The sequence below is a fragment of the Pristiophorus japonicus genome, chromosome 10 (genome assembly GCF_044704955.1).
Source record: "Pristiophorus japonicus isolate sPriJap1 chromosome 10, sPriJap1.hap1, whole genome shotgun sequence".
NCBI classification, from domain to species: Eukaryota; Metazoa; Chordata; class Chondrichthyes; family Pristiophoridae; genus Pristiophorus; species Pristiophorus japonicus.
Genome location: NC_091986.1, coordinates 140,103,444 through 140,130,055, shown reverse-complemented (window position 1 = coordinate 140,130,055; position 26,612 = coordinate 140,103,444). Strand labels below are relative to the sequence as shown.

General features: G+C 42.7%; 1 protein-coding gene across 6 annotated transcripts in view; it reads right to left on the bottom strand.

Moving 5' to 3' along the window:
• Positions 1-26,612, bottom strand: part of LOC139275109 (LIM and senescent cell antigen-like-containing domain protein 1) — a 207,668-nt gene that overhangs the window by 60,169 nt on the left and 120,887 nt on the right. The window contains exon 1 of one of the 6 annotated variants that reach the window (XM_070892125.1): positions 1,345-1,718. The exons of 3 other annotated variants lie outside the window; for them this stretch is intronic. In XM_070892125.1, coding sequence (XP_070748226.1) covers positions 1,345-1,529 — 185 coding nt within the window. In that variant the 5' untranslated portion in view covers positions 1,530-1,718. Of the gene's footprint in view, positions 1-1,344; positions 1,719-26,612 lie in introns of those variants that run through there. 2 more of the 6 variants (XM_070892120.1, XM_070892121.1) reach the window with 2 other exon arrangements.

The following is a 26,612-nucleotide window of genomic DNA, read 5'->3' as shown; positions in this document are numbered from 1 at the left end:
AGATATAAATGACAGTAGTAGTAACAATATGAAGGAAGAAGTTAAGACATCGTACAGATTCTGCCATAGAAGCACAGGCAGATTACTTTGTCCAAAAGACACTGAGGTAGATTTTGGTCTTCACCATTTGGGCATTAAGCAATACTTGAGCCGAGCACAGGAAGGAAAATCCAGCAGGGACGATTGCAAAGCCCTTATAGAACCCATCCGATTTTCTTTCCATTTATTTCAATGCGAAGGAAAGCAGATGGGTTCTGTTTCCCATGTGCGATCCTCCCTGCCAAAATTTCCTTTCTGCAGTCTGCCCAGGCAATGCTCAACACCCAGGCAATAAAAATAAAATTCTGCCCAGTGGCTAGTTTAAGGGGGAAAACACCCATCAAAGTTGGTGAAAATCTGATTGAGCTGACAAGGTAAAGGGATGAAGTGAAAAGGTATGTCAACTTTTATTGTTTAGGATGAAGGAAATCTGTTAAAGCTGTGCATGAATTTCATCATTTGTGCTATGAAGATTCCAAGCTTAAAACTATTCCTTATTTGTTCAAAATTGTGGGCTTCCAACATCAGATTACTAATGTAATTGCTAACCTAAGCAAAATATCTAAAAAAATCTCATTGTTGCTCTTTGTGCCACTACTGGCAACAAAGCCTCCAGCTGCCCGAGTCCTACTCGCAGGAATTCCCGCCCCCCCCACCCGACCTCTCCCATCCTCCTTCAAAAATGTTCTCAAAACACATCTCTTCGACCAAACCTTCAGACACCTTTTCCTTACTTCTCCCTTTCTGATCGGTAGCCATTTTCACCTTTATGGCTATCTGTGAAGCGGAGTTGTTCTTTTTACATTGAAGGTGCCATATAAATAAGTTGCTGTTGCTCTCAACACAACAAAGACAAAATCCCATATCTATTTAAGAGAAGTACTGAAAATACTTAGAAACTCAAGAATCACACTGACAGTGAACTTTGGTTTTGCATTAATCAGATATCAGCATAACAACTATATTAGAGTGTTTTCAGATGTTTCTAGTCACTTGGCAACCGATGGTAGTATTCATTTCAAGACAATTTGAACAGCCATGTAATGTTTATAGCAAATACAACATGTTTATACAGAACAATTGATAGCATGCTCCAGTACAGGATCTTATGTTACACTGCTAAAGTATCAAGTTTGTTGTAGAAGTGTTACATGAATTTGCAGGGTGTATAAAAATCACAACACAATGCCGCATGAATTAGTAATTTCTAGTGTCATAAGCCAGTAAAAACATTTTTTAGTACAGCAAAAACACAGCACAAGACATCGGGACACCAGAAACCACAACATGAGGAAAACAACTTACAATCTAGCGTAGAAATCACAGAACTCCTTATATATTTTTATATCACTACGTCTTCTCTGTGACTTGGACACAGCTTTCTGGCCTTCATTGCTTTCAACAGTTTCTGGGCCACCATTGATCGTGGTGTGGAGGACTTCGTCTGTCTCTGGAATTATGTAGGCCATTGCTTTTTCTCGGGGATCCATAGTTTATTGTTAAAATGGTCCAAAAGACTGATGCTCGCTGATGTTGAAGACAATCTGAGCAGGCACAATGTACTGCGTGATTTACAAAAGGCTGTCTGATGATTACTGTAACACGTTCTTTCAAAGCTGTGTAACTTTTCCAGCCCTCAGAGAGAGGAGTCAGCATAACCTTCTGGGGATATGTTACAGCTTCAAATTAAGAGTTCAGCCAAGAGAAAGGTCAGAATGCCATTGATGTGATGGTGGGATCTCATTGCAAAGACGTGAAGTAGCACTGCTAGGTTTGGTACAGCTGTTTTAACACCTTTATGAGAAAATATCTGTTACATCCATTCACTATTCATTCAGAAGACATTACGGATGATTTATCAATCAATAAAAAAGTAGAAAAGTTATGGTTTCTGTCACAATACTCATCATTCCTTTGAGGACTATGGTAACGTTTCTGTACAAATTCTAATTTTAATTTACCTTAAAAGTACAAGTGAATTTAAGAAATGGCCTATGACTGCATTTATTTCTTTAATTGTACACAACATACAGGAAATATTTTCTGAAGACATTTTCTGTACACAAAGAAATAATGCATCTTTAAAGTCGCAGTGTATTTATTCAGTTATCTAAAGCTTAGAAATTTTGCTTCATCTTCTTTGAAACGTTCAACAAGGTTGAAATATTAATTTGGGATTGAGACAAAATAATTCAGAAATCTGTACAAAATTAAGGGTCCAAATAAAATTGATTATGGGCATAATATTTGCACAGGAAACTTAGTGATTTAACAGATACTGTATACCACTTTATGAATGTTATCAAATAATAAAAAGTGTAACTGAAATTATAAAAAAAGCCATATTTGCAATACAGATCAGATGTAATCTCTCTTCAGTGATGTGTATTTTGATTCAAAGAAATGTTTCACACATAATTAAAAGGAGCAGTGTTTACGAGTTAAAAAGGCATTGCATTTACACAGAGGAGGACTTTTACACAGTAAACTACATTAGCAGTGGTGTCTTCTGAATTATTTTCTCTAATTCCACAAATAGGCACACATCGTAGTCACATTTCCAAACTAGGTGCTGATGGCAACAGCTGCTCGAAACAGTTTAATTTGGAATTACTCTGCCGACTGGTCTGATTTAAAGAGGATATTTTCAGATATGGTGTCATTATTGCCGTAACCAGAATAGAATTACCGTACAATACTAATTCAAAGATTGGTTACTGTGAAGTTGTCTTTATCAATGCTTACTCTTTGCAATAGCTATGGGCATACAATAGACAACATAGTCACCTTTCTGCAATGAAGCAATTATAGTTAAATATATATCAAGAACTAGTAGCTTCTCTCCTCCCTAATATTATTAGATTCATTGCACAACAGACCATCAAGTAACACTTTTCAGTGCAGTACGGAGGCAGTGCTGTAATGTCTTTCGAATGAGACTTTATACTGAAGCCCCATCTGCCCTCTAAGGTGTAAGTAAAAGATCCATGGCACTATTCAAAGAAGAGCAGGGAAATTATCCTGGCGTCTTGATTGATAATTATCCCTCAACGAACATCACTAAAACAGATTATTTGGTCATTTGTTTCATTGCTATTTGTAGGACCTTGCTGTGTGCAAATGGGCTGCTGTGTATCCCTATCCCTATATTACAACAGTGACTACACTTGAAGTACTTCATTGGCTTTAAAGAGCTTTGGGATATCCCGTGGTTGTGAAAGACACTATATAAATGCAAGTTCTTTCATTCTTGAGGGCTGTAAATGGTATTGTAACATTTTCTATAAAGGTATTAATTTTTCAACTAATTCAATGGTGTGCCATAAATGTTATAGCTAATTATGTCTTGCAAAGATATTATGCACATACATATGCAGAGATGGAGAACACAGATCCACACACACACACACACAAACATAGGCACCTTTATGCAATAAATAAATATATAAATTAGTAACACTTGATTCAGCCAGCTTAGGACATGGGTAGTGACTTGACGGCACATGCTAATCACAGCAGGACATTTATCACCTTTCAGTCTGAACTGCTGACTTCATTAGCAGAGGGAGTGTCGTGTGGAGGTCAACTATTTATTTATGTTCTCTACTTACATAATGCCAATCCCACATTCAGCCGTACTGTACTGAGGGATTTCAGTTTGTTTCTTATCGTTTGAGAATCGCAAATTAAGAAACTCTGATCAATGTAATATATAGCGTAGCAGCAAATCGGATTATTTTGCACTGATGTGCTGTCATTATCACTGCCTGGCTGGTTGACAGAATACAGCGGTATGCAAATTGAAGTTTGAGGATCAAGTCACTGTTTCTCGATCAAAAACAGGCAGCAGGTTATGACTTTCTGCTTGTGGTGGAAAGCTTTCCATAAGTAAGCACTCAACCAGTCCTCTATTGATTTAAATCACTTAATCCCATTGTCAAAGTAACATGCTAGGACCAACCATTTTATTTTTGTCCTGATCATAGGGTTGCCAACCCCTCCTGCTTTGCTCGGGAGTCTCTCGGAATCAACTCGTTTCCTGGGAACTGCTGGTGGCAACCCGGGAGAAGGTTTGTCGTGTGGGCAGCTCGCGCACGTGCGCAATCCAGCGTGCTGCCGCTTACAGCCAATCAGCTGCTCGCCCTCCCGCTACTTGCCGCACTTTGGTATTGGAGGGAGCTGCTGGGTGTGCGCCTGGAGAAGTTATGGCATGTGGACAGGTGGGGAGAGCTGCTGTGGGACGAAGAATAGGAGGACGGACTGGAGTGGTGGCAGAAGGATTGCAAGCACCTGCGCTGGGGTGTCTGCAACTTCTAGAAAGCAGAGAAAAACATCTCAGGCAGTGCCTGTATGATAGAGCCAGTCCAGAGATGACCTGTCCCCCTCTGCCTTTTACAGTCTCACTCGGATTATCTGTAACTTGTGGAGGAATACAATGTTTTTTTAAAAAACGTGTTAAAGAATTTATGGTGACCCAGAAGAAAGTTGCTTTTTGTATGCACGCTTCGCGTTTTCGTGGCCCAGGCTTTTCTTCCCACCCCACACGATCCTAGGGTCCCCCAGGCGCTCGAGGCGAAGTTACAGTGACAGGGAGCACCTGCAGAATGCTGGTGTGGAAGGAAAGACTGGTTAAAGAGACATTGCAGATAGAATCGGAATTTTAAAGAAACCAAGCCAGAGAAATAATTACAAATCCAGGCCCATCTACAAATATACAAGACCGACTGCAGAAAATGCTAAAAATGCTCAGCAAGCCAGGTAAGAAGAAACTGCAGCAGCAACAATATGTATATAGCACCTTTAACGTAGTAAAACATCCCAAGGTGCTTCACAGGAGTATTATAAAACAAATAATTTGATACCAAGCCACACAAGAAGAAATCAGGGCGGATGGCCAAAAGCTTGGTCAAAGAGGTAGGTTTTAAGGAGCGTCTTAAAGGAGGAAAGAGAGGTAGAATGTCGAAGAGGTTTAGGAATGGAATTCCAGAGCTTAGGGCCTAGGCAACAGGAGGCATGGCTACCAATGGTTCAAGGATTATAATCAGGGATGCTCAAGAGCGCAGAATTAGAGGGGTGCAAATATCTCTGGATGGTTGTGGGGCTGGAGGAGATTATAGAGATAAGAAGGGGCGAGGCCGTGGAGGGATTTGAAAACACGGATGAAAATTTTGAAAGTGAGGTGTTGCTTAACCAGAAGCCAATGTAGGTCAGTGAGCACAGGGGTGATGGGTGAATGGGACTCGGTGCAAGTTAGAACACGGGCAGCCTCATTTTGGATGACCAAGTTTACGTAGGGTAGAATATGTGAGGCCAGCCAGGAGTGCGTTGGAATAGTCAAGTCTAGAGGTAACAAAGGCACGGATGAGGGTTTCAGCAGCGGATGAGCTGAGGCAAGCGATGTTATAGACATGGAAATAGGCAGTCTTAGTTATGCCACGGATCTGTGGTCAAAAGTTCATTTCAGGGTCAAATATGACACCAAGCTTGCGAACAGTCTGGTTGAGCCTCAGACAGATGTTAGGGAGGGAGAGGGATGGAGTCAGTGGCGAGGGAACGGAGTTTGTGGCAGGAGCCGAAAACAATGTCTCTGGTCTTCCCAATATTTAATTGGAGAACATTTCTGCTCATCTGGAACTGGATGTCGGATAAGCAGTCTGACAATCTAGAGACCGTGGCGGGCTGGAGAGAAGTGGTGGTGAGCTACAGTTGTACAGCATCTGTAAAGAATGGAAAATATCAATGTTTCAGGCTTAGCCCTTCATGCAGGTACTGTATTACAGATAAACAGCTTATAAGGAACATAGCAAGGGCCAAGGGATAGGCAATGGGGAAAAGGGGATCAAACACACAAGAAAACAAATTAAATTGGGTGGCGAAGTGGTTGTCTGTCAGAACTGATAATGGCGTAAGAGAGATTAGGGAGATAAAAGGCATATACGAGATGCAGAGAATGCATCAATTGTTAAAGCATGTTAGCTAAACTAGAAGGGGGAAGCATGGAAACCTGGCAATCATCTCCTGTTATGTGCCCAATCAATTTAACAGCACATTCTTTGTCCTTTTCGTGTGCATCTGCAGCAATTGGGTGTCACGTGATCAACCCAACAGGAATACCTTCAACCAGAGTTGGCAAACCTACCTTATCAAGCACTGGTTTGATTTCCAATGATAGAAATTCTAAGGGGTCAGTTTGGGAAAGCTTCTCAGTTTAGGGGTTTGCTGTGACCTCAGATTGTTTAAAATACCTATCTTGTAGCATGTTTACATGAATTCTCCAAGGGGGTGGGGGAGCAGTGGCCTTTTGACTTGCTTCTGAAATGCACACAATTCAAGGGAGGTGGTCCCATTATGTTAGTCCAAGCAATTCTGAGGTTTCCTTATAAATTCCCTTTTTATAAATTAGTGGATCGCTGTAGGTTAACAACAATAGATTTACGTTAGCAGTGTAAATTGAGTGCAAAATGTAGTATGTTTTCTACAGTATAGTAAATTTGAATAACCAATGTAACCATCATCATAGGCAGTCCCTCGAAGCGAGGATGACTTGCTTCCACGCCAAAAATGGATGAGTTCACAGTGTTTCAATGAAGGACCTAATATTCTAGGTTCTGAACTACATCTTGAAGGGTGGAAGATGCTTGTGTGTGGATTTTTTTAACGCGGGGTGGCCGTTGCACACCAGCCACCACACGGACTTGACAGAACTAGGTCTTGGTCCAGTGGCAAAGGTTATCCAAGACGACTGGAGACCTGCTCTGCTGCACGGACCCAGAGCGCACACATATCGCAGTGTGGGCTGGCCCGTGCTGCCCCTGGCCCCGAACCCACGCCTCTCCTGGGCCCCGATCACGTCCCTCTACAGTGTCTCGCCGCTTCTTCGCCCCGATCTTGCCGCTCCTGCTTATCTGCCCACGCTCCAATCACCGACCTGGACCTTGATGATGTCAGTCTTGGCTGCCGTTGCCCTCCTCCACCAGCTCGCGCTGCTCCCCGAAGTAGTATGCCTCCACACTGCTCCCAAGGCTGCTCACGCTCCTTTTATGGCCCCGACCTGCCGCTGGTGTTCTCACTTTTTGACATGAATGAGTAAGCAAGATTTTGCCCACAGGCATAGTTAACATTGGAAATAGCAACCTGGCAAACGTAGTACCCTGTACTATAAACAGAATAGTTGATGTTTCCGATATTCTGCCAACTGCGTATAAAGCTTAAACTAAACTGTAATTGGGTTGACTTAGTTATCAGTGAAACATAATGACACGCAAGAACGGAGATAATATAGGCTCCACAGTCTTTACTGGACTATGATGTTTCAGTACTGCAGCCAAAACATTTTTACAATGTCCCACTTTTAGTCAAATCTTGATCATAACTAGAGAAGCTCAAACCTCAATGAATACAATATGGTCTCTGCAAGTCTGGAATTACAAAACCGGACTTGGTAGAACTTCATAGGAGTGCCTGACTAATACAATGAGCAGCCTTTATTGCCTTTTGGAATTACACAACACAAATCATAAACTGGCTGAATGATACTGGGTCATAAAAAGGGAGTGCAGCCAAAGGCGCGATTAAATTGGAATTTTTTTTTCCAAAGCATATATATGATAAACTGGATAAAAACAATTATAGTGGTGTTCAAAATATTTCTTATAATTCAAGGTTTAGTACAATATTTGTGCAAATGCAAAATCAAAACACTTTTACATTCCTGAAGTACAATACGGTTTATTTGAACTTCCAGCTAGTCTTTAATAATTTCTACATGAAAGATTACCATTAAAACAAAAATATCTGGGATATAATGTGAGACTGGTTAAGAAATTTGATAAAAAGTATTAAATCAAGAATACTCGCAAGAGATGCAGAGTCAAATTGGAGAAGAGTATCTCAACAATCAGTGCTTGAAATTCAAACAAATGGGGTACACAAAGATCGCTAATTTTACAGACAATGCTAAAAGAGGGGTTTGAGGATGCAGTTAGAAAATTGCAGAAGGATTTGGATTTGTTGTGCAACTGGGTAGAAAATGGCAAGTTAATTTAATACTGACAAATGCAAAGTATTGCACATTGAAAGAAAGAATAGCAAGTATACAATGAAGGGAGCAGAATTAACAGAGGGAGACTTTAAAAGGAGCCCTAGAGTGACATTAGTTTAATTACTTTCATGGTTAACACAATATGGAGAATTAAAGAAGCAAATAGAATGCTATGATACATGTTATGTATGTAATAACTCGATAGACTGAATACTGTAAACGAACACAGGTACAAACCTGGCTCTGCTTTATTAGGGCCCAAAGTGGTTACATTACATGAAGGCTTGCCTTTTATACCTGGGCCGCACATGTGTGTATAGCCCAATGATTTCTGACAGTGGCGCCACCTGGTGGCTAGTAACCCCAAGCATACATACATGACAATATCCCCCTTTAAGATATTAATAAGTCTTTTTACAAATTGAGATGGTCCGGGGCTTTCCGCTCCAGAGTTGATCGTCTCAGTTCAACTCCAGATTCATCGATGACAGCGGAGTCCTCTGATGGCTGAGGGTAGGTTGGTTGGTCACTGATTGTGTCTTCCTCAGACTGTTCCGGTTCATCCGTGTGCCGCAGTTTATCTGATCGACATGTTTCCTGCATGTTTGCCCATTCTTGAGCTTGACGATAAACATTCTGATATCCTACTGGCCGTAACAGTACCGGCGATCCACTTGGGACCTTGACCATAATTTAGTACATACACAGGATCGTTAACAGAAATGTCACGTGACACAGCAGCACGATCATGATACCACTGCTGCCTTTGGCGTCTGTATTCAACATGATCGTTTAAGACAGGGTGGACAAGAGAGAGCTTGGTCTGGAGACCTCTCTTCATCAATAGTTCAGCAGGGGGGACCCTGGTAAGCGTGTGGGGTCTTGTCCTGTAACTAAGCAATATGCATGACAAGCGATTCTGCAGTGAACCTTGAGTTACACGTTTCATACTCTACTTGATGGTTTGGACAGCACGCTCTGCTTGACCATTAGATGTGGGTTTGAATGGTGCTGACCTCATGTTTGATACCATTGAGTTTCATGAGCTCTTGAAACTCCAGACGAGTGAAGCAAGGTCCGTTGTCGCTTACAACGCTGTCAGACAGACCATGAGTGGCAAACATGACACAAAGGCTCTCAATGATAGGTGTGGATGTACTGGATGACATGATTATACACTCTATCCACTTGGAATATGCATCCACCACAACTAAAAACATCTTTCCCAGGAAGGGACCTGCAAAGATGATGTGGATCCTGGACCATGGTTTAGATGGCCACGACCACAGACTCAGCGGCGATTCCGCTGGTGCTTTACTTAGCTGCATGCAAGTGTTGCACTGATGCACACATGATTCCAAATCAGAGTCAATTCCAGGCCACCATACATGAGGCCTGGCAATGGCTTTCATACCGGGATGAGTGCTATGTAGATCATGTACAAATTTCTTTCTGCGTTTCTCAGGCATAACAACACGATTACCCCACAGTAAACAATCTGACTGAATAAATCATTTGTCTTTGCGACAGTTGTAAGGTTTGGTCTCATCACCCATTTGTTTGGGTATGGCAGACCAATCACCACGAAGGACACAACGTTTCACAACCGATAATATCGGGTCCTGGCTGGTCCAGGTCTTAACTTGTTGAGCCGTGACAGGGGTTCTTTCACTTTCAAAAACTTCTATAACTAACAGTAGGTCTGCAGGTTGTGGCGTCTCCACCTCCGGTGTGGGCAACGGCAGATGGCTCAATGCATCGGCACAATTTTCGGTGCCAGGTCTATGGCGAATGACAATCATAGGCAGTTAATGTCAGCGGCCACCTCTGGATGCGGGACGATGCATTGGTATTTATATCTTTGTTTTCCGAAAACAATGAAATGAGCGGCTTGTGATCCGTTTCCAGTTCAAACCAAAGACCAAACAGGTACTGATGCATCTTTTTAACCCATTACACACAGGCTAGTGCTTCTTTTTCTACCATGCTGTAGGATTTTTCTGCCTTTGACAAACTTTTAGAAGCATATGCAACAGGTTGTAGTTTACCCGACTCATTAGCTTGTTGGAGCACGCCACCAACTCCATATGACGAAGCATCACAGGCCAATACTAGATGCTTACATGGATCATAATATACCAGCAGCTTGTTAGAGCAAAGAAGATTAGTAGCTTTCTCAAAAGCTCTATCTTGAGACGCACCCCAAACCCAGTTGTCGCCTTTTCTTAGCAGCATGTGCAGTGGCTCTAACGAAGTCCTCAATCTAGGTTGGAAATTACCAAGATAGTTGAGCAGACCAAGGAACGAACGCAGCTCCATCACATTCTGAGGCTTGGGTGCATTTTTGATGGCCTTGGTTTTCGAATCCGTAGGCCTGATGCCGTCAGCAGCAATTTTCCTCCCCAGGAATTCGACTTCCGGTGCCATGAAGACGCACTTCGAACGTTTCAGTCTGAGTCCCACTTTGTCCAGACGATGCAGAATCTCTTCCAGGTTGTTCAGATGTTTGGCGGTGTTACGACCTGTGACCAGGATGTCATCTTGGAACACGACGTTCTGGGGACGGGCTTCAGTAGACTCTCCATGTTCCTCTAAAATATGGCTGCAGCCGAGCGAATTCCGAAAGGACACCTGTTGTAGATAAACAGTCCTTCATGAGTGTTGATGCATGTAATTTTCTTCGACATCTCGACCAGCTCGTGTGTCATGTTGACCGACGTCAGATCCAGTTCAGTGAACGACTTCCCCCCGGCTAGCATTGCAAACAGATCATCAGCCTTCAGCAATGTGTATTGATCCTGTTTCGAAACTCGGTTGATCGTAACCTTGTAGTCTCCACAAATCCTGACAGTGCCATCATTCTTCAACACAGGAACAATAGGGCTGGCCCTTTCATTAAATTCGACCGGAGATATGACCCTTTCACGCTGGAGTCTGTCTAGTTCGATTTCGACCTTCTCTCATCATGTATGGAACTGCCCGAGCTTTATGACGGACGGGTCTTGCATCCGAGTCCACGTGAATCTGCACCTTGGCTCCCGTGAAATAGCCGATGCCTGGTTCGAACAGCGAGGGGAACGTGCTCAGCACTTGAGCACATGGAGTATCGTCCTCTGACGACAACGCTTTGATATCGTTCCAATTCCATTTGATTTTTTCTAGCCAATTCCTGCCGAACAGCATTGGACCATTGCCTGGAACAATCCATAATGGTAAATCATTAACGGCACCATCATACGACACCTTGATTACTGCACTGCCAATCACCGTTGAGTTCTTTAGTGTACATACGCAACTTGACATTGACTGGACTCAGCTTAGGCCTCACAGCCTTAGTATCCCACAGCTTGTCGAACATCCTCTGACTCATTATTGATTAGAATTGGACACGGGTCCAATTCTATCTGTACTGGCACACCGTTAAGTTTCACATTAATCATTATCGGTTGCCACTTTGTTAGGAACAAATACAGTCCATACACTTCCTCCTCTCGTATCTTGGATTGCATATCCGGATCCGCGCTATACTGGTTTGAGATGGTCACGTACCAGAGCGCACAATTCCTCATAGTCCTTGTCCGTTGGACATGCAGGCGAGAGAAGATTCTTTGAGTCCATAGATTTTCAGACCGCAAACTGTGAGGAAGACTGCCCTGCTCCTAACTGTGTCAGTGGGTTCCTCCATTTTGTTGGCCACGAAGTACTGGTCCAGACGAACTACAAAATCTGCCCAGTCCGCTCCCTCCGTGAATCTCTCCAGAATTCCAATTGTGCTCATTTTTGCATGCGAAGGTTCTTGTTACCTTGTTACCAAATGTTATGTATGTAATAACTCGATAGACTGAATACTGTAAACTAACAGGTACAAACCTGGCTCTGCTTTATTAGGGCCCAAAGTGTTTACATTACATGATGGCTTGACTTTTATATGGGCCGCACACACATGCATACAGCCCAATGACCTCTGACAGTGGCGGCACCTGGTGGCTAATAACCCCAAGCATACATACATGACAATACATAACCAGAACAATGCAGTGTAAAGTCTTTACACTGGCCAGACCACATCTGGGAGCACGGGGTGCAATTCTGGTTGTCACACTTCAAAAAGAGACATACAAATATTGGACAAAGTGCATAGAAAAGTAATATGCATCCCATGTATAAAGGGAATAAGCTTTGAGGAAAGGGAAGCTTAAGTTCTATAGTCACAGATGAAGGACATTCAGCCCATCTTTGTTCATCTATCCAGAAAAACCTTACTTTCCCTCCCTTACAATATCCAACTGTTTCTCAAATGATTCCAGTGTTTTCAGCTCCACTGTTCTATCTGGAAGTCTATTCCATGTATCGATCACTCGGTGTGAAGAACTCTCTGATACTTGCTCAAAGCTTGCATTTTACTAGCTTCAACCTTATTCCTTGTTCTACTCTCGCCATTTAATTTAAAGTAGTTTTTCAGATTTACTTTTCCAAATAGTCTTACGATCACCACTCAGATGCGTCCTTTCAAACGGTGGACTCCAAGTCTTTCCTCACAGTTTTGACAGTAGAAGCCAGTCTCATGGTACTTCTGTGCACTGCCTCCAGTGCCTGAACATATTCCATTTGTCTCGGTGATCAAAACTGGGTACAGTATTCAAAGTGTGGCCTGGCTACAGTACTAATAAGTTTGGCAATGACATCAGCCCAGTAAGAAGATTAAGGATAAACCTCATTGAGGTATATGAAGTAATAAATGCCATGGATAAAGTGAACCCAGAATATTATTTTATCAGTGCGATAGAACAAGACGACATAAAATTATGGAAAAATAAATTTAAACTAGATATTAGAAAAAAAATTACTTGACATTTGAACTGGATATTGAGTGCTCAGACCTATGCTTTTTGAATCTTTTTGAAGCTGGAGAAAATGTGGCAGGGCTATGGGGAAAGAGCAGGAGAGTGGGACTAATTGGAAAACTCTTCAAAGAGTCGGCACAGGCCGGAGTCCAAATGGCCTCCTTCTGTGCTGTATCATTCTATGACTCTATGGAATCATAAAACATTTGGCAAGATCAGGCTAAATACAAATTGTTAACTGATTTGCATCACAGCAAGTGAAAATACTGAGCAACAGTTAAGATCAAACTCTGTTCAATCATTACAACTTGTCTTTGTAAAATAATGAACATGCTACCTTCCCCATATCAACCTTGCTTGACTTATGCATAATAACTTCTAACTACTCTCCTGCATTCTAATATTCTCACAGCCTTTGCTGATCCTGCTGCAATTACAGCTTTTTGTTTTTAAAAAAACCTGATCTGACTGTGTGGCTCTATTTTTTATCTCCATAGTCACTACCCAAGGGGAGGACCCATGCCAGACAACCCCTGCTGAGCGTCTGGGACAATGTTGGCTGAATTCAATAAATACCTGCAGACAGGTAACAGATTATAACCGCGCCCCTAAATAAAATTAAGTTGTCAGCAAAATTATAACCACAATTACTATCAATAGAAATACTATCTGTTGTGTCCTTAGATGCTCTAGTAATGACTCCAAGAGGCAATGTGTTGTACTTGAACTGTAGTGACCGTAGTCCTTTATTTGTTAACTCCAGAGTGAGGATCACACCTGGTGGCCTGCCTTTTATACTAGGCACACCTGTACAGGTAACCTACGAGTCTCCCACTGCTGTGCCCTCTGGTGGCACACCAACAGTAGCCATGTAGGATACACGACACTATCACTTCCCAAATCAGTGCACATCTTTCCTGGAACTCCATGTTTGAATCCCTCCAAACAAGTTTCCGCCCCTGCTATGGTACCGAAACAGCTCTCATCAAAGTCACAAATTACATCCTTTGTGATAGTGACAAAGGTAAAGTATCCCCCCTCGTCCTTCTCAACCTGCCTGCAGCCTTTGAGACGGATGACTACTCCATCCTTTTCCAACGCCTCTCCACAGTCATCCAGTAAGGTGGGACTGCATTCAGCTGGTTCTGTTCTTACCTATCTAATCGTAGCCAGAAAATCACTTGCAATGACTTCTTATCCCACTCCTGCATTTTTACCTCTGTGGTCTCCCAAGGATCCATCCTTAGCTCCCTTGTATTTCTCATCTATACGCGGCCAGCCTGTCCTCACTGCACAGCACTGCCCCCCAGTCATCAAGATCCATGACGCGGCCCTTGGATAACGTGGAGCACTTCCCTTATCTGCAGCCTCCTATCAACAAGAGCAGGCATTGACGACGAGATCCAACACTACCTCCAGTGCGCCAGTGCAGCCTTCGGCCACCTGAGGAAAAGAGTGTTAAGACCAGGCCCTCAAAACTGTCACCAAGCTCATGGTCTATAGGGCTGTAGTAATATCCGCCCTCCTGTATGGCTCAGAAACATGGACCATGTACAGTAGACACCTCAAGTCGCTGGAGAAATACCACCAACGATGTCTCCGCAAGATCCTACAAATCCCCTGGGAGGACAGACGCACCAACGTTAGCGTCCTCGACCAGGCCAACATCCCCAGCATTGAAGCACTGACCACACTTGATCATCTCCGCTGGGCAAGCCACATAATCCGCATGCCAGATATGAGACTCCCAAAGCAAGCGCTCTACTCGGAACTCCTTCACGGTAAACGAGCCAAAAGGTGGGCAGCGGAAACATTACAACACCCTCAAAGCCTCCCTGATAAAGTGCAACATCCCACTGACACCTGGGAGTCCTGCAGAAATCAAGCACAGGCAGCGGAAAGACCGTGCGGCAAACCAGTCCCACTCACCCCTTCCCTCAACGACTATTTGTCCCACCTGTGATAGAGACTGTGGTTCTCATATTGGATTGTTCAGCCACCTAAGAACTCATGTTAAAAGTGGAAGCAAGTCTTCCTCGATTCCGAGGGAGTGCCTATGATGATGATGATGATGCTGCCCTTTGGTGATATCATCCGAAACCATGGCGGCAGTTTCCACATGTACCCTGATGACACCCAGCTCCAACGCACTACCACTTTTCTCGGCCTCTCCACGGTCTCTAAATTGACACACTGCTTGTCTGACATCCAGTACTGGACGAGCAAAAATGTTATCCAATTAAATATTGGGAAGACCGAAGCCAGTCTTTGGTCCCTGCCACAAACTCCATTCCCTAGTCACCGACTCCATCCCTCTCGCTAGCATCTGTCTGAGGCTGAACGAGACTGTTCTCAACCTTGGCCCTGAAATGAGCTTCCGGCCACATATCGGTGGCATAACTAAGACTGCCTATTTCCACTTCCGTAATATTGCCTGTCTCTGCCCCTCACTCAGCTCATCTGCTGCTGAAACCCTCATCCATGCCTTTGTTACCTCTAGACTTGCCTATTCCAACTCACTCCTGGCTGGCCTCCCACATTCTACTCTACGTAAACTTGAGGTCATCCAAATCTCGGCTTACCGTGTCCTAACTTGCACCAAGTTCCATTCACCCATCAGCCCTGTGCTCGCTGACCTACATTGGCTCCCGGTTAAGCAACGCCTCGATTTCAAAATTCTCATCCTTGTTTTCAAATCCCTGCATGGCCTCGCCCCTCCCTATCTCTGTAATCTCCTTCAGCCCCACAACCCCAACCCCGAGATATCTGCGCTCCTCAAATTCTGCCCTCTTGAGCATCCCTGATTATAACCACTCAACCATCGGTGGCTGTGCCCTATGCTCTGGAGTTCCCTCCCTAAACCTCTGCACCTTTCTACCTCTCTTTCCTCCTTTAAGACGCTCCTTAAAACCTACCTCTCATTTGCTCTAATTTCTTATGTGGCTCGGTATCAATGTCTTGCTTTATAACAGTCCCGTGAAGCGCCTTGGGACGTTTTACTATGTTAAAGGCACTATATAAATACAAGTTGTTGCTGTTATTGTTGTAAATATGAAACGTCTCAAATTACAGAGTGATCCAATTAGAATATATTGCTGTCCATTTTATCAACTCCCATTTGCAGCTATGAGGGGCTGAACAGGTATTGTGCTTTACAGTCATCACCACCCTTCAGTGTGTTCACTCAACAAGTCAGCTCCTTTTCCTATATCATTCACTGAGTTTGTTTTGCTGGAGGCTTAGCACATTTCACATTCAGGTCCTCTGTGTCTTCAATTCCAAATTTAATGTAAATGGAAAATGTGAACATAAACAAGTTGTTTCAGGATTGCATCACAACCACTCAACCTTCATTTCAATGAGAATAAGTTCAATTTTAATCAGGCTATGCTCATAACTTCTTCCTCACTCTTATCCGAATCCTCCTCAATGTATTGATGTCCTTTCAAAGCTTATAGCATCTGAAATTGTACAATGTATTTCAAATGAGGTCTCAAATGAGTTACAAAAAGTTAAAATAGCCTCCAACTTGTAATTGAATACCAAGTATCTCAGTACTTGATTAGTCTTGCTCTTCACAGTTGAAAATTACACTCAAATCTTAGTTTTTCCACTTTTGTCACTGTAACATAGAAACAGAAATTTACATTGCAGAAGGAGGCCATTTCGGCCCATTTGGCACCGGCTAACAATGGCATTCGGTTTGAATACTGAAGATCTTAAAAGCAATTTTGCAAGATGGACTTGCATTGTGCCCCATTAAGTTCTATCTGCCTAATTTACCCAGTTCTCTTTCAATTTGCCTCTCTACAGTGGTCATGCGGCTTATTACTACATTTTTCAGTTGTAAACATGCACAAATGTAGATAGTGGCATGCCAAATATCAAACCTCGAGAGGTTAAGAATCATTGTCCAGTTTGTGATAAAGAACAAGAATTTATATCCGCGGTGGATATTGGTTTCTTTCTTGCTGATCACAGTACACACAAGGTTAAAATTTAAGGTTCACTGAAAACAAATAGCTTTTTCATATGCACCAGACTCAAAAGTTAAGCTACTGTCTGATATAGATATTAAGGACACATACATTTGTAAATTGGAGCTCTGTACCTGCATACCTGGTGTATTTTGTTCAAAATATGATCACTAGTAAGAGTCAATTACATTATTCCGGCAATGATCAGGTAGGATAGGATCATTTGTTTCTAGATAGGTAGTCAAGCCATTCAGTTCAAACACAACAGGAGATATTTATGAATCCTATATAGATGACAGTTGTATTTGTATGGGCAAACATTGTTTTGAATTCCTTAAGTTCCTGCAAATCAAGGGAAGACTTGAATCATATTAGGGAGGAGGTGTATGTATGTGTGTGTGTGTGTGTGTGTGTGTGTGTGTGTGTGTGTGTGTGTATGGGGGGGGCAGTGGTTAGAAAGAATGTGGGGTGATTCTTTGTAATCCATTTAACAGACAGTTCTGTAGCTAGATGTATATTTATATTTATAAAAAAATAGGCTGCTAATATTTATCTAGATTTTGGGCAGGTAGAGGTACACTCGAGATCATAGGGAGCAAGGTTTCAATGTGTATGGTCTATGATACTGAATCTGAGAAAAATATTCAGTGTAAAAAACATAACAGACTAGAGAGGTCAAGAGTCAGTGAGCATATAATTGTAAAATAATGGGGGGAAATAAGACTTGAAATACATAAAATTGTTGGCTAAACAGGCAACATAATTGGAGGTCCATGTAAAGCTTAGAGGTTAGAACTTATTTTTTTTATATTCATTCACAGGATGTGGGTGTCACCAGCATTTACTGCCCATTTCTAATTACCCTCGAGAAGGTGGTGGTGAGCTGCCTTCTTGAATACAACCGAGTGGCTTGCTAGGCCATTGCTGTGGGATTGGAGTCACATACAGGCCAGACCAACTAATGACGGCAGATTTCCTTCCCTAAAGAACATTAGTGAACCAGATGGGTTTTTAATGACAATCCGGTAGTTTCATGGTCACCATTATGGATACTATCTTTTTAAAATTCCAGATTTATTTAATTATTTTGAATTTAAATTCCCCAGCTGCCGAGGTGGGATTTGAACTCCCTGGATTAGGCCAGGCCTCTGCATTACTAGTCCAGTAACATAACCACTATGCTACCATACCCCCTACTGTTGCATTAAAAATGACTCAAAAAACATTCTAAAAGTAATAAACACCCTTGGTCTGTGGTAAATGCTTTGAGCAATTTAGATTTAACAGGGTGTTATAATCTACAGGTGTTATAGCATGTGCTATTCTAGCATCTATTCTGGCAAGCTTTCACTCCACGCCAGCATCATTAAATAAAGTGAAATTTATAGCCTGCAGCCGTCACAAACAGCAAATAATTATAACCTCAGATCCTCTCTCCTCAAAAAAGATGAGAGCCCCAAAAAAATTACTTCTCCCTGACCATTCATTCTTCCCAGCAGCACCCCAAGGCACTTTCCTGGTATGAAAGAGTCAGTTTAACATAAGCTGTGTGTGATCTGGTGGGGCAATTACCCAGCAAAACCCCCAACATGATTTTAGCCTCATCAAGAATGCTCTAGAAATCATCCAGAAGTATTTGCTTTCTGAACAGCAGTCTTTCCATCTCAGATTGATAAATTGGGAGTTCAGAAAAAAGAAATTGCCCCAGCATGCACAAGAGGATGGATAGCAGCTGAGATCTAAGAGTCAGACACAATCCAAAGAGATTCTTATAATAATTCCATCTCTTGCAGGTTTTAGTCATTGTTCTTGATTTAGATGAGGGGATTAAATGTAGTATCTCCAAATTTGCGGAGGACACTAAGTTGTATGGCAGTGTGAGCTGCGATAAGAATGCTATGAGGCTGCAGAGTGACTTGGATATGTTAGTGAGTGGGCAAATGCATGGCAGATGAAGTATAATGTGGATAAATGTGAGGTTATCCACTTTGGTGGTAAAAACAGAGAGACAGACTATTATCTGAATGGTGACAGATTAGGAAAAGGGGAGGTGCAACGAGACCTGGGTGTCATGGTACATCAGTCATTAAAGGTTGGCAGGCAGGTACAGCAGGCGGTTAAGAAAGCAAATGGCATGTTGGCCTTCATAGCGAGGGGATTTGAGTACAGGGGCAGGGAGGTGTTACTACAGTTGTACAGGGCCTTGGTGAGGCCACACCTGGAGTATTGTGTACAGTTTTGGTCTCCTAACTTGAGGAAGGACATTCTTGTTATTGAGGGAGTGCCGTGAAGTGGGATTGACATATCAAGAAAGACTGGATCGATTGGGCTTGTATTCACTGGAGTTCAGAAGAATGAAAGGGGACCTCATAGAAACGTTTAAAATTCTGATGGGTTTAGACAGGTTAGATGCAGGAAGAATTTTTTCCAATGTTGGGGAAGTCCAGAACCAGGGGTCACAGTCTAAGGAAAAGGGGTAAGCCATTTAGGACCGAGATGAGGAGAAACTTCTTCACCCAGAGAGTGGTGAACCTGTGGAATTCTCTCCCACAGAAAGTTGTTGAGGCCAATTCACTAAATATATTCAAAAAGGAGTTAGATGTAGTCTTTACTACAAGGAGGATCAAGGGGTATGGCGAGAAAGCAGGAATGGGGTACTGTAGTTGCATGTTCAGCCATGAACTCATTGAATGGCAGTGCAGGTTCGAAGGGCCAAATGGCCTACTCCTGCACCTATTTTCAATGTAAGTTACAGTTTTTATGCTAAAAGCCCAGTTCTAAAATGGGCAGGGCCTACTAGAAGCAATGACCTGGAAATCAGAACTGGGCCCCAAGTTTCCAACCTCCAGGCAAATGCTGATCGACCTTCAGTTGGGCCACCAAAACAAAGCTTTGGAAGTGTGCTGATATTCTCAATTTGACATCAATTGCAATACTAATTACTGGTTAATTCTTTGTCCATTTGTGTGCATATTGTCTGTTCCTCTGCTCTCCTGCTACATTTTGTTTCCCTATCACATCTCCTGCCTCCCCTTTGATCTCTGCCATTAATATTCTCGGTCCTCAATTCACTGCCCATGCCCTTATCTATCTCATATGCAAACCAGTATTTCTATCCTACTGAACTCTTGGGTCTGCCACCACCAGAGGCTCCTGTTTCTTAGGGACATGCTCACAGCCTTCATCTGTTCCAATGAGGGTGTTCTCATTCGCATCCATTGTGGGACATATTGCTGACTCTCTCCAATCAGCCATTATAGTTACTTCAAGCCCCTCTCCTGGCAATTAACCCGTCTGTTCAGGAATCAACTTCTCCAATCTCATCTTCATCTTTCTCTCCACCCTCACGTTCCCTCCAACCATTTTGTCCCAGCAAGTCTGGCTACCATCCTCTCCCTTATTACTCTGCAAAATGCTCTATTATTATGGATAACAGCACAAATGTTGAGTCTAACCAACATCTAGTTCTACACCAATTAATAGTCTAAAAGGATCTTAGGAAACTAAAACCATGTGTTACTAACAAATATGTAATCCAATTGCTGGCTTTAACACTTTATACAAAAACTCAACACAATTTTATTTTACAAATTATATTAGGAGTAATGTTGCCCCTTGAAACCTGATAATGGTGATATTGTAAATGAAAATAAGGAAATGGCAGATAATAATTACTTTGTCAGTATTTACAGTAGATGAGGATAGTATATAAGATATCCTAAGGAAACGAGTATTGAATCAAGAATGGGGACTCACCAGTTAACGTAGGCAAAATAACAGTAATGAAGAAAATAATGGCACGAAAGAGTGAAAAATCCCCAGGACCAGATGGTTTTCATCCCAGGGTTTTAAAGTAAGTAGGAGAGAACATTGTCGGTGTCCTAACTATAATCTGCCAAAGTTTTCACGAATCAGGAACTGTTCCTTGGATTGGAAAATTGTGCTCATCACTTCGCTATTTAAGAATGATGAGTGAGGGAAACCTGGGAATTAGACCAGTGAGCCCAACATCTGTGGTTGGGAAATTACTACAGCCTATAATTAATGACAGAGTGACTGAACACCGTGAAAATGTTCAACTGATCAGAGAGCCAGTAAGGATTTGCAAAGCATAGGTCATGCCTGACGAACCTGATTGAATTGACTAAAGTAGTGGACAGTGGAATATCTATGGATGTTATGTATATGGACTTCCAGAAGGCATTGTTATTTATATGGACTTCCAGAAGGCAATTGATAATGTCCCTCATAAAAGACTGTTATCTAAAGTTGAAGCTCATGGGTTGGACAGCAAATTATTGACCTGGTTAGAAAATTGGCTGAGCGGCAGGAGAGAGAGAGAGAGAGAGTAGAGATGATGCACAGGTACTCTACTTGGCAGGGTGTGACTAGTAGTGCCCCATCTTTTTTGGGGTCTCAACTATTCAATGCATTTATTAATGACTTCGATGATGGGATAGAAAACCACATATCTCAGTTTGTCGATGATACAAAGATAGGCAGTATTGTAAGCAGTGTAGATGGAAGCATAAAATTACAAAGCGAACTGATGGGGTAGAGAGAGAGAGAGAAACTATTTCTGCTGGTTGGGGAGTCTAGAACTTGTCTAAAATTACTAGATTAAGTAAATGGGCAAAACTGACAAATGGATTTCAATGTAAGTAAAATGTGAGGTCATCCACTTTGAACCTAAAAAGGATAGAACAGAATACTTTCTAAATAGTGAAAAGCTAGAAACAGTGGAGGTCCACAAGGACTTGGGAGAGTCCATGTACATAGATCATTAAAATGTCATGGACAGATACAGAAAATAATTTAAAAAGCTAATGGATGCTGACCCTTATATCTGGAGGGCTAGAATACAAGGGGGTAGAAGTTAAGTTACAGCTGTACAAATTCCTGATTAATGTGAGACACCTGGAGTTCTGTGAGCAGTTCTGTTCTACCACACAATGGGCCCAAGTTTCCACATGCACCTAGAACGGCGCAGTCCTGACCTGGACGCCTGTTTTTCGCGCCACAAAGTGCGCTTAAAAAAATCCTCGGTATTCTCCACCTACTTGCAGGTCCTCTGGCCTTCGGCGCAGCCAGCACGAGCTGTGGGGGGGCGGAGCCAGGTCCCTGCGCTGAAAACAGTGCCGGGACCTCTGCACATGCGCGCTACAGTGAGCACGCAAGTGCAGTAGCTCCAGGCGCCGAACTGTGTGGGAGGGGCCCGAAGCACGCAGCCCCTAGCCCTGGCTGAATGGCCTCACTGGGGCTGCGTGAATAAGGCTCCTCCCATGGCCAGTTCCTGCTCCCCCCCCCCCCGACCAGACCCGACACACGCTCCCCGCCCCTCCCCCCCCTGCCTCCGGACCAGACCCGACACCCGCTCCCTCCCCCTCCCTGCCTCCGGACCAGACCAGACCCGACACCCGCTCCGCTCCCCGCCTCCCCCCCGCCTCCGGACCAGACCCGACACACGCTCCCCGCCCCTCCCCCCCCCCCCGACCAGACCCGACACCCGCTCCCCCCCCCTCCCTGCCTCCGGACCAGACCAGACCCGACACCCGCTCCGCTCCCCGCCCCCCCCCCCCGCCTCCGGACCAGACCCGACACCCGCGCCCCCCCACCCCCGACCCGACCCGCGCTCCTGTTCCCGCTCGACTCGACCCGCGCTCCTGTTCCCGCTCCCCGCCCGGACCCAACCCGGCCTGCACTCCCGCCCCCCGACCCGACCCCCCCCCACTGGACCCGACCCGACTCCCGCTCCCGGACTGGATCCGACCTGACCTCTCCCCCCCTCTCTCTCTTACCCCCCCCGACCCGAACCGACCCGACCCGACCCAACGCCACCTACCTGTAAATCTGGTGCTGGGGACGGGCCGTTCAGCCTTCGGTCCCGAAAGGCCTGCCTGAAGCACTTTCACACAGGTAGGAAGATGGTTTATTTAATCTTTTCTTTGCTTATAAATGTTTATTCAGGTTGGATTTATTTGTATAATATTTGTAGAAGTATAAATAAGGATTTATTATAGAATTTAATGACTTCCCTCCCCCCCCACCTCGTTCTGGACGCCTAATTTGTAACCTGCGCCTGATTTTTTAATGTGTAGAACAGGTTTTTTCAGTTCTACAAAAATCTTCACTTGCTCCATTCTACTTTAGTTTGGAGTACGTTTTCACTGTGGAAACTTTCAAATCAGGCGTCAGTGGCAGGACACGCCCCCTTTTGAAGAAAAAATTCTGTTCCAAAGTAGAACTATTCTACCTGACTAGAACTACAGAAAAAAAAAAGTGAAGAATTGCAATTTCTAAGATAGTCCGTTCTCCACCAGTTGCTCCTAAAAATCAGGCGCAAATCATGTGGAAACTTGGGCCCTTTGAAGGGAGTGCAGCATAGATTTACCAGAATGATACCTGAACTCCAAGGGTTAAATTATGAGGAGAAATTACACAAGCTAGGGTTGTATTCCCTGGAATTTAAAAGATTATGTGTTGATATGATCGAAGTTTTCACGATATTAAGGGAATTGATGGGCTAGGTAGAGAGAAACTATTTCTGCTGGTTGGGGAGTCTAGGACTAGTTGGCACAGTCTAAATATTAGGAGCCAGACCTTTCAGGAGTGAAGTTTGGAAACGCTTCTACATGAAAAGGTAGAAGTTTGGAACTCTTTCGCAAACGGCAATTAATGCGAGGTCAATTGTTCATTTTAAATCTTAGATAGATACATTTTTGTTAATCAAACATATTAAGTGATATAGGGAAAAGGTGACTATATGGAGTTAGATCACAGATCAGCCACGATCTCATTGAATAGCGGAATAGGCTCAAGTGTTCCTATAATTATTTATCTTCAGGGAAAAACCTGTCACATTAGTGCTCAGTTAAAAAATGTTTTTGCTGTGAACTACAGGCAATATATCCAGTTATTTTGAAATCTCATTTCATTGTATAGAATCATAGAATAGTACAGCAAGGTGGCTAATCGGGTCAGCACTGGCTCTCTGAGAGTAAACTAGTTAGTCCCACTCCCCTGCTCTCTCCACATATCCCTGCAATTTTTTTCCTTCAAGTATTTATCCAAATCCCTTTTGAAGGCTACTGTTGAATCTGTATCCACCACCCTATCAGGCAGTGAATTCCAAATTCCAACCACTCATTACGTAAAAATGTTTTTCACATGTCCCCTCTGGTTCATTTGCCAATCACCTTAAATCTCTGCACTCTTGTTATCGAGCCTTCAGCTATTGGAAACAGTTTCTCTTTATTTACTCTATCTAAACCCTTCATGATTTTAAACACCTCTATCAAATCTCCTCTTCGCCTTCTCTGCTCCAAGGAGAACAACACCAGCTTCTCTGGTCTGTCCATTTGACTGTAATCCCTCACCCCTGGAACCATTCTAGTAAAGCTCTTCTGTACCCTCTCCAAAGCCTTCACATCCTTCCTAAAGTGTGCTGCCCAGAATTGGACACAGTAATCCAGCTGGGGCCAAACTAGTGTTTTATATAATGTATACTAATTGAATGATCAGTCACGTACACATTCAAGTCACTTTCAGCTTTATCTTGGGCCAAAATAGATTATAGTACACGATGACCTGTTGACTATCCCTTACACAATAAGAACATGGCTCTGTATTATAGTACATTCTGCAGCCACATAACTTTAGCAAAGTCATCAGCGAAAGTTTCAATCAATCCTGGTGGCATCACATGCAGCTTGGATATCTGCATAAACTGAACATCGTTAATCTTTCATTGCTGAAAATAGTTCCAGGCAAGGGCAGTAAAGTTCTGAAATGTACACCGATAAGAAATTGCATATTGAAGTGTGTAAATGTTTATTTTGAATATCTGTACCTGTCGTACATTTTCTATTCAAAGTCAATGCTATCTTGAAAAGATGACAGATTTTCCATATTCAGCAAGAATATGAAATATGATGATATTCTGTACCAATTCATTACAATCACATTTACTAATTTCAAAAGTATCACTTAGAGAATAGCCTCATGCTCGGTTAAAAACTAGCTGGATGCTTTAAGTAACTAGGTTAAGCACAGCACTGACATAGGTCTGAAAACATGCTGCCCACCCACCCAGTCTTTTTTGCATGTACCCGATGAAAACTATAAAAAGAAAATATTTGTACTCTGTAATGTATGTAATAACTCGATAGACTGAATACTGCAAACTAACACAGGTACAAACTTGGCTCTGCTTTATTAGGGCCCAAAGTGATTACATTACAAGATGGCTTGCCTTTTATACCTGGGCTGCACACATGTGCGTATAGCCCAATGATCGACAGTCACGCCACCTAGTGGCTAGTAACCCGAAGCATACATATATGACATACTCCAACTGGATTAGAAATTTATTGTAGATGAACATTAAACTCTAAGCAAGTTCTTGTCCTCTTCCCACAAGCCACTTGCCACCTTTTAAGGCGAGGGGATTGAATCATTGTCCCAATTCACAGCTGATAATACCAATCTGTGCTCAACCTACAAATTTAGGGTGCGACTGATGACGTCAGCTTCTTCCTCTATGTCACTGTAAAGACGTGCAATAACGTCACCAGGAACAGACAAAACTCTTACCTAACTAAAACAGCAATGAATGTCAAAGAATCTGGATTACAGTCAAATGCTAAAGTTGTTTGAGCTACCAGGTGAGAGAATGGTCTTTACAATGCTCATCTTTACAGTAATCAAAATCCAAACTAGGTAAAAAAAAATCAAGATACAAATAGATACCAGCAGCATTACTCAGAAAATAGAACAATTTTCCCTTCAGGGCACACCCAGTATACATTTCCTAATAACTCATTCCAAACCAGTCATTACAGTGAAAAGCTAACAAAACTTAGTGACGAGAACCGTTCAGTTCTTCTAGCCCTAACGATAACCATCAGACTCCTGCTAAAACAACAGCTACCTTTAAAAATGACAACAATTCATGTTGGAAAATTCCACAGATCGGTGCCCCATCCCAACTACATTCCTATGGCAGAATTTAAATCAGTAACCACAGCCTAAGGAGCTTGCTTGGTAAAGATGATATACAACTTATTCATACAATTGCAAAGGTACTCAAGGTACAAGACACTACATGTTTTAATTCAAAATTGCATTTTTTTTCAGTTAACGTCTTGAACTGTAAATTAGGTTTTCTAATAATCTAGGGGATCCTGCATGGTTATGCTCATCAGCATTTTCCAACCACTTGCACACGTGCAGTTAATATACAGTCCTTTCAAAGTGGTTGCATTACATTCCTCATTCTGCATTCAAAAATAATTGCAAAAACTGTTAAAGGGAACTATGAATAACATGAACTGACAAGCTCAATACTGAAAATATGGGCATGGGACACCAGCAGACAACAGAAAAAACACACCTTTAGTCATTAAAATTATAGATACCTGTTTTTAAGGGCTAGACTTGCTCTGGTGTGCACTAGAACTGCATTTCTAATACTTTAAAAGGTTCCGATAAGCTCTCAACATACGTCAAATCCTATTAAAGATATAGGTCCACAGAACAAAGTGGGTTCTGATTATTTTTATGTAATATTTTCAAAATGTTGCAACTGTTTGCATCCCTTGCTGGTGTGTAAACTCACCCTCACCCCAGGAGGATTGTGTACTCTTGCAGTGGCTCTAAATTCACCACAAACATTCCAATACAATGAACCAATTCCAAATGGTTCAACAGTTA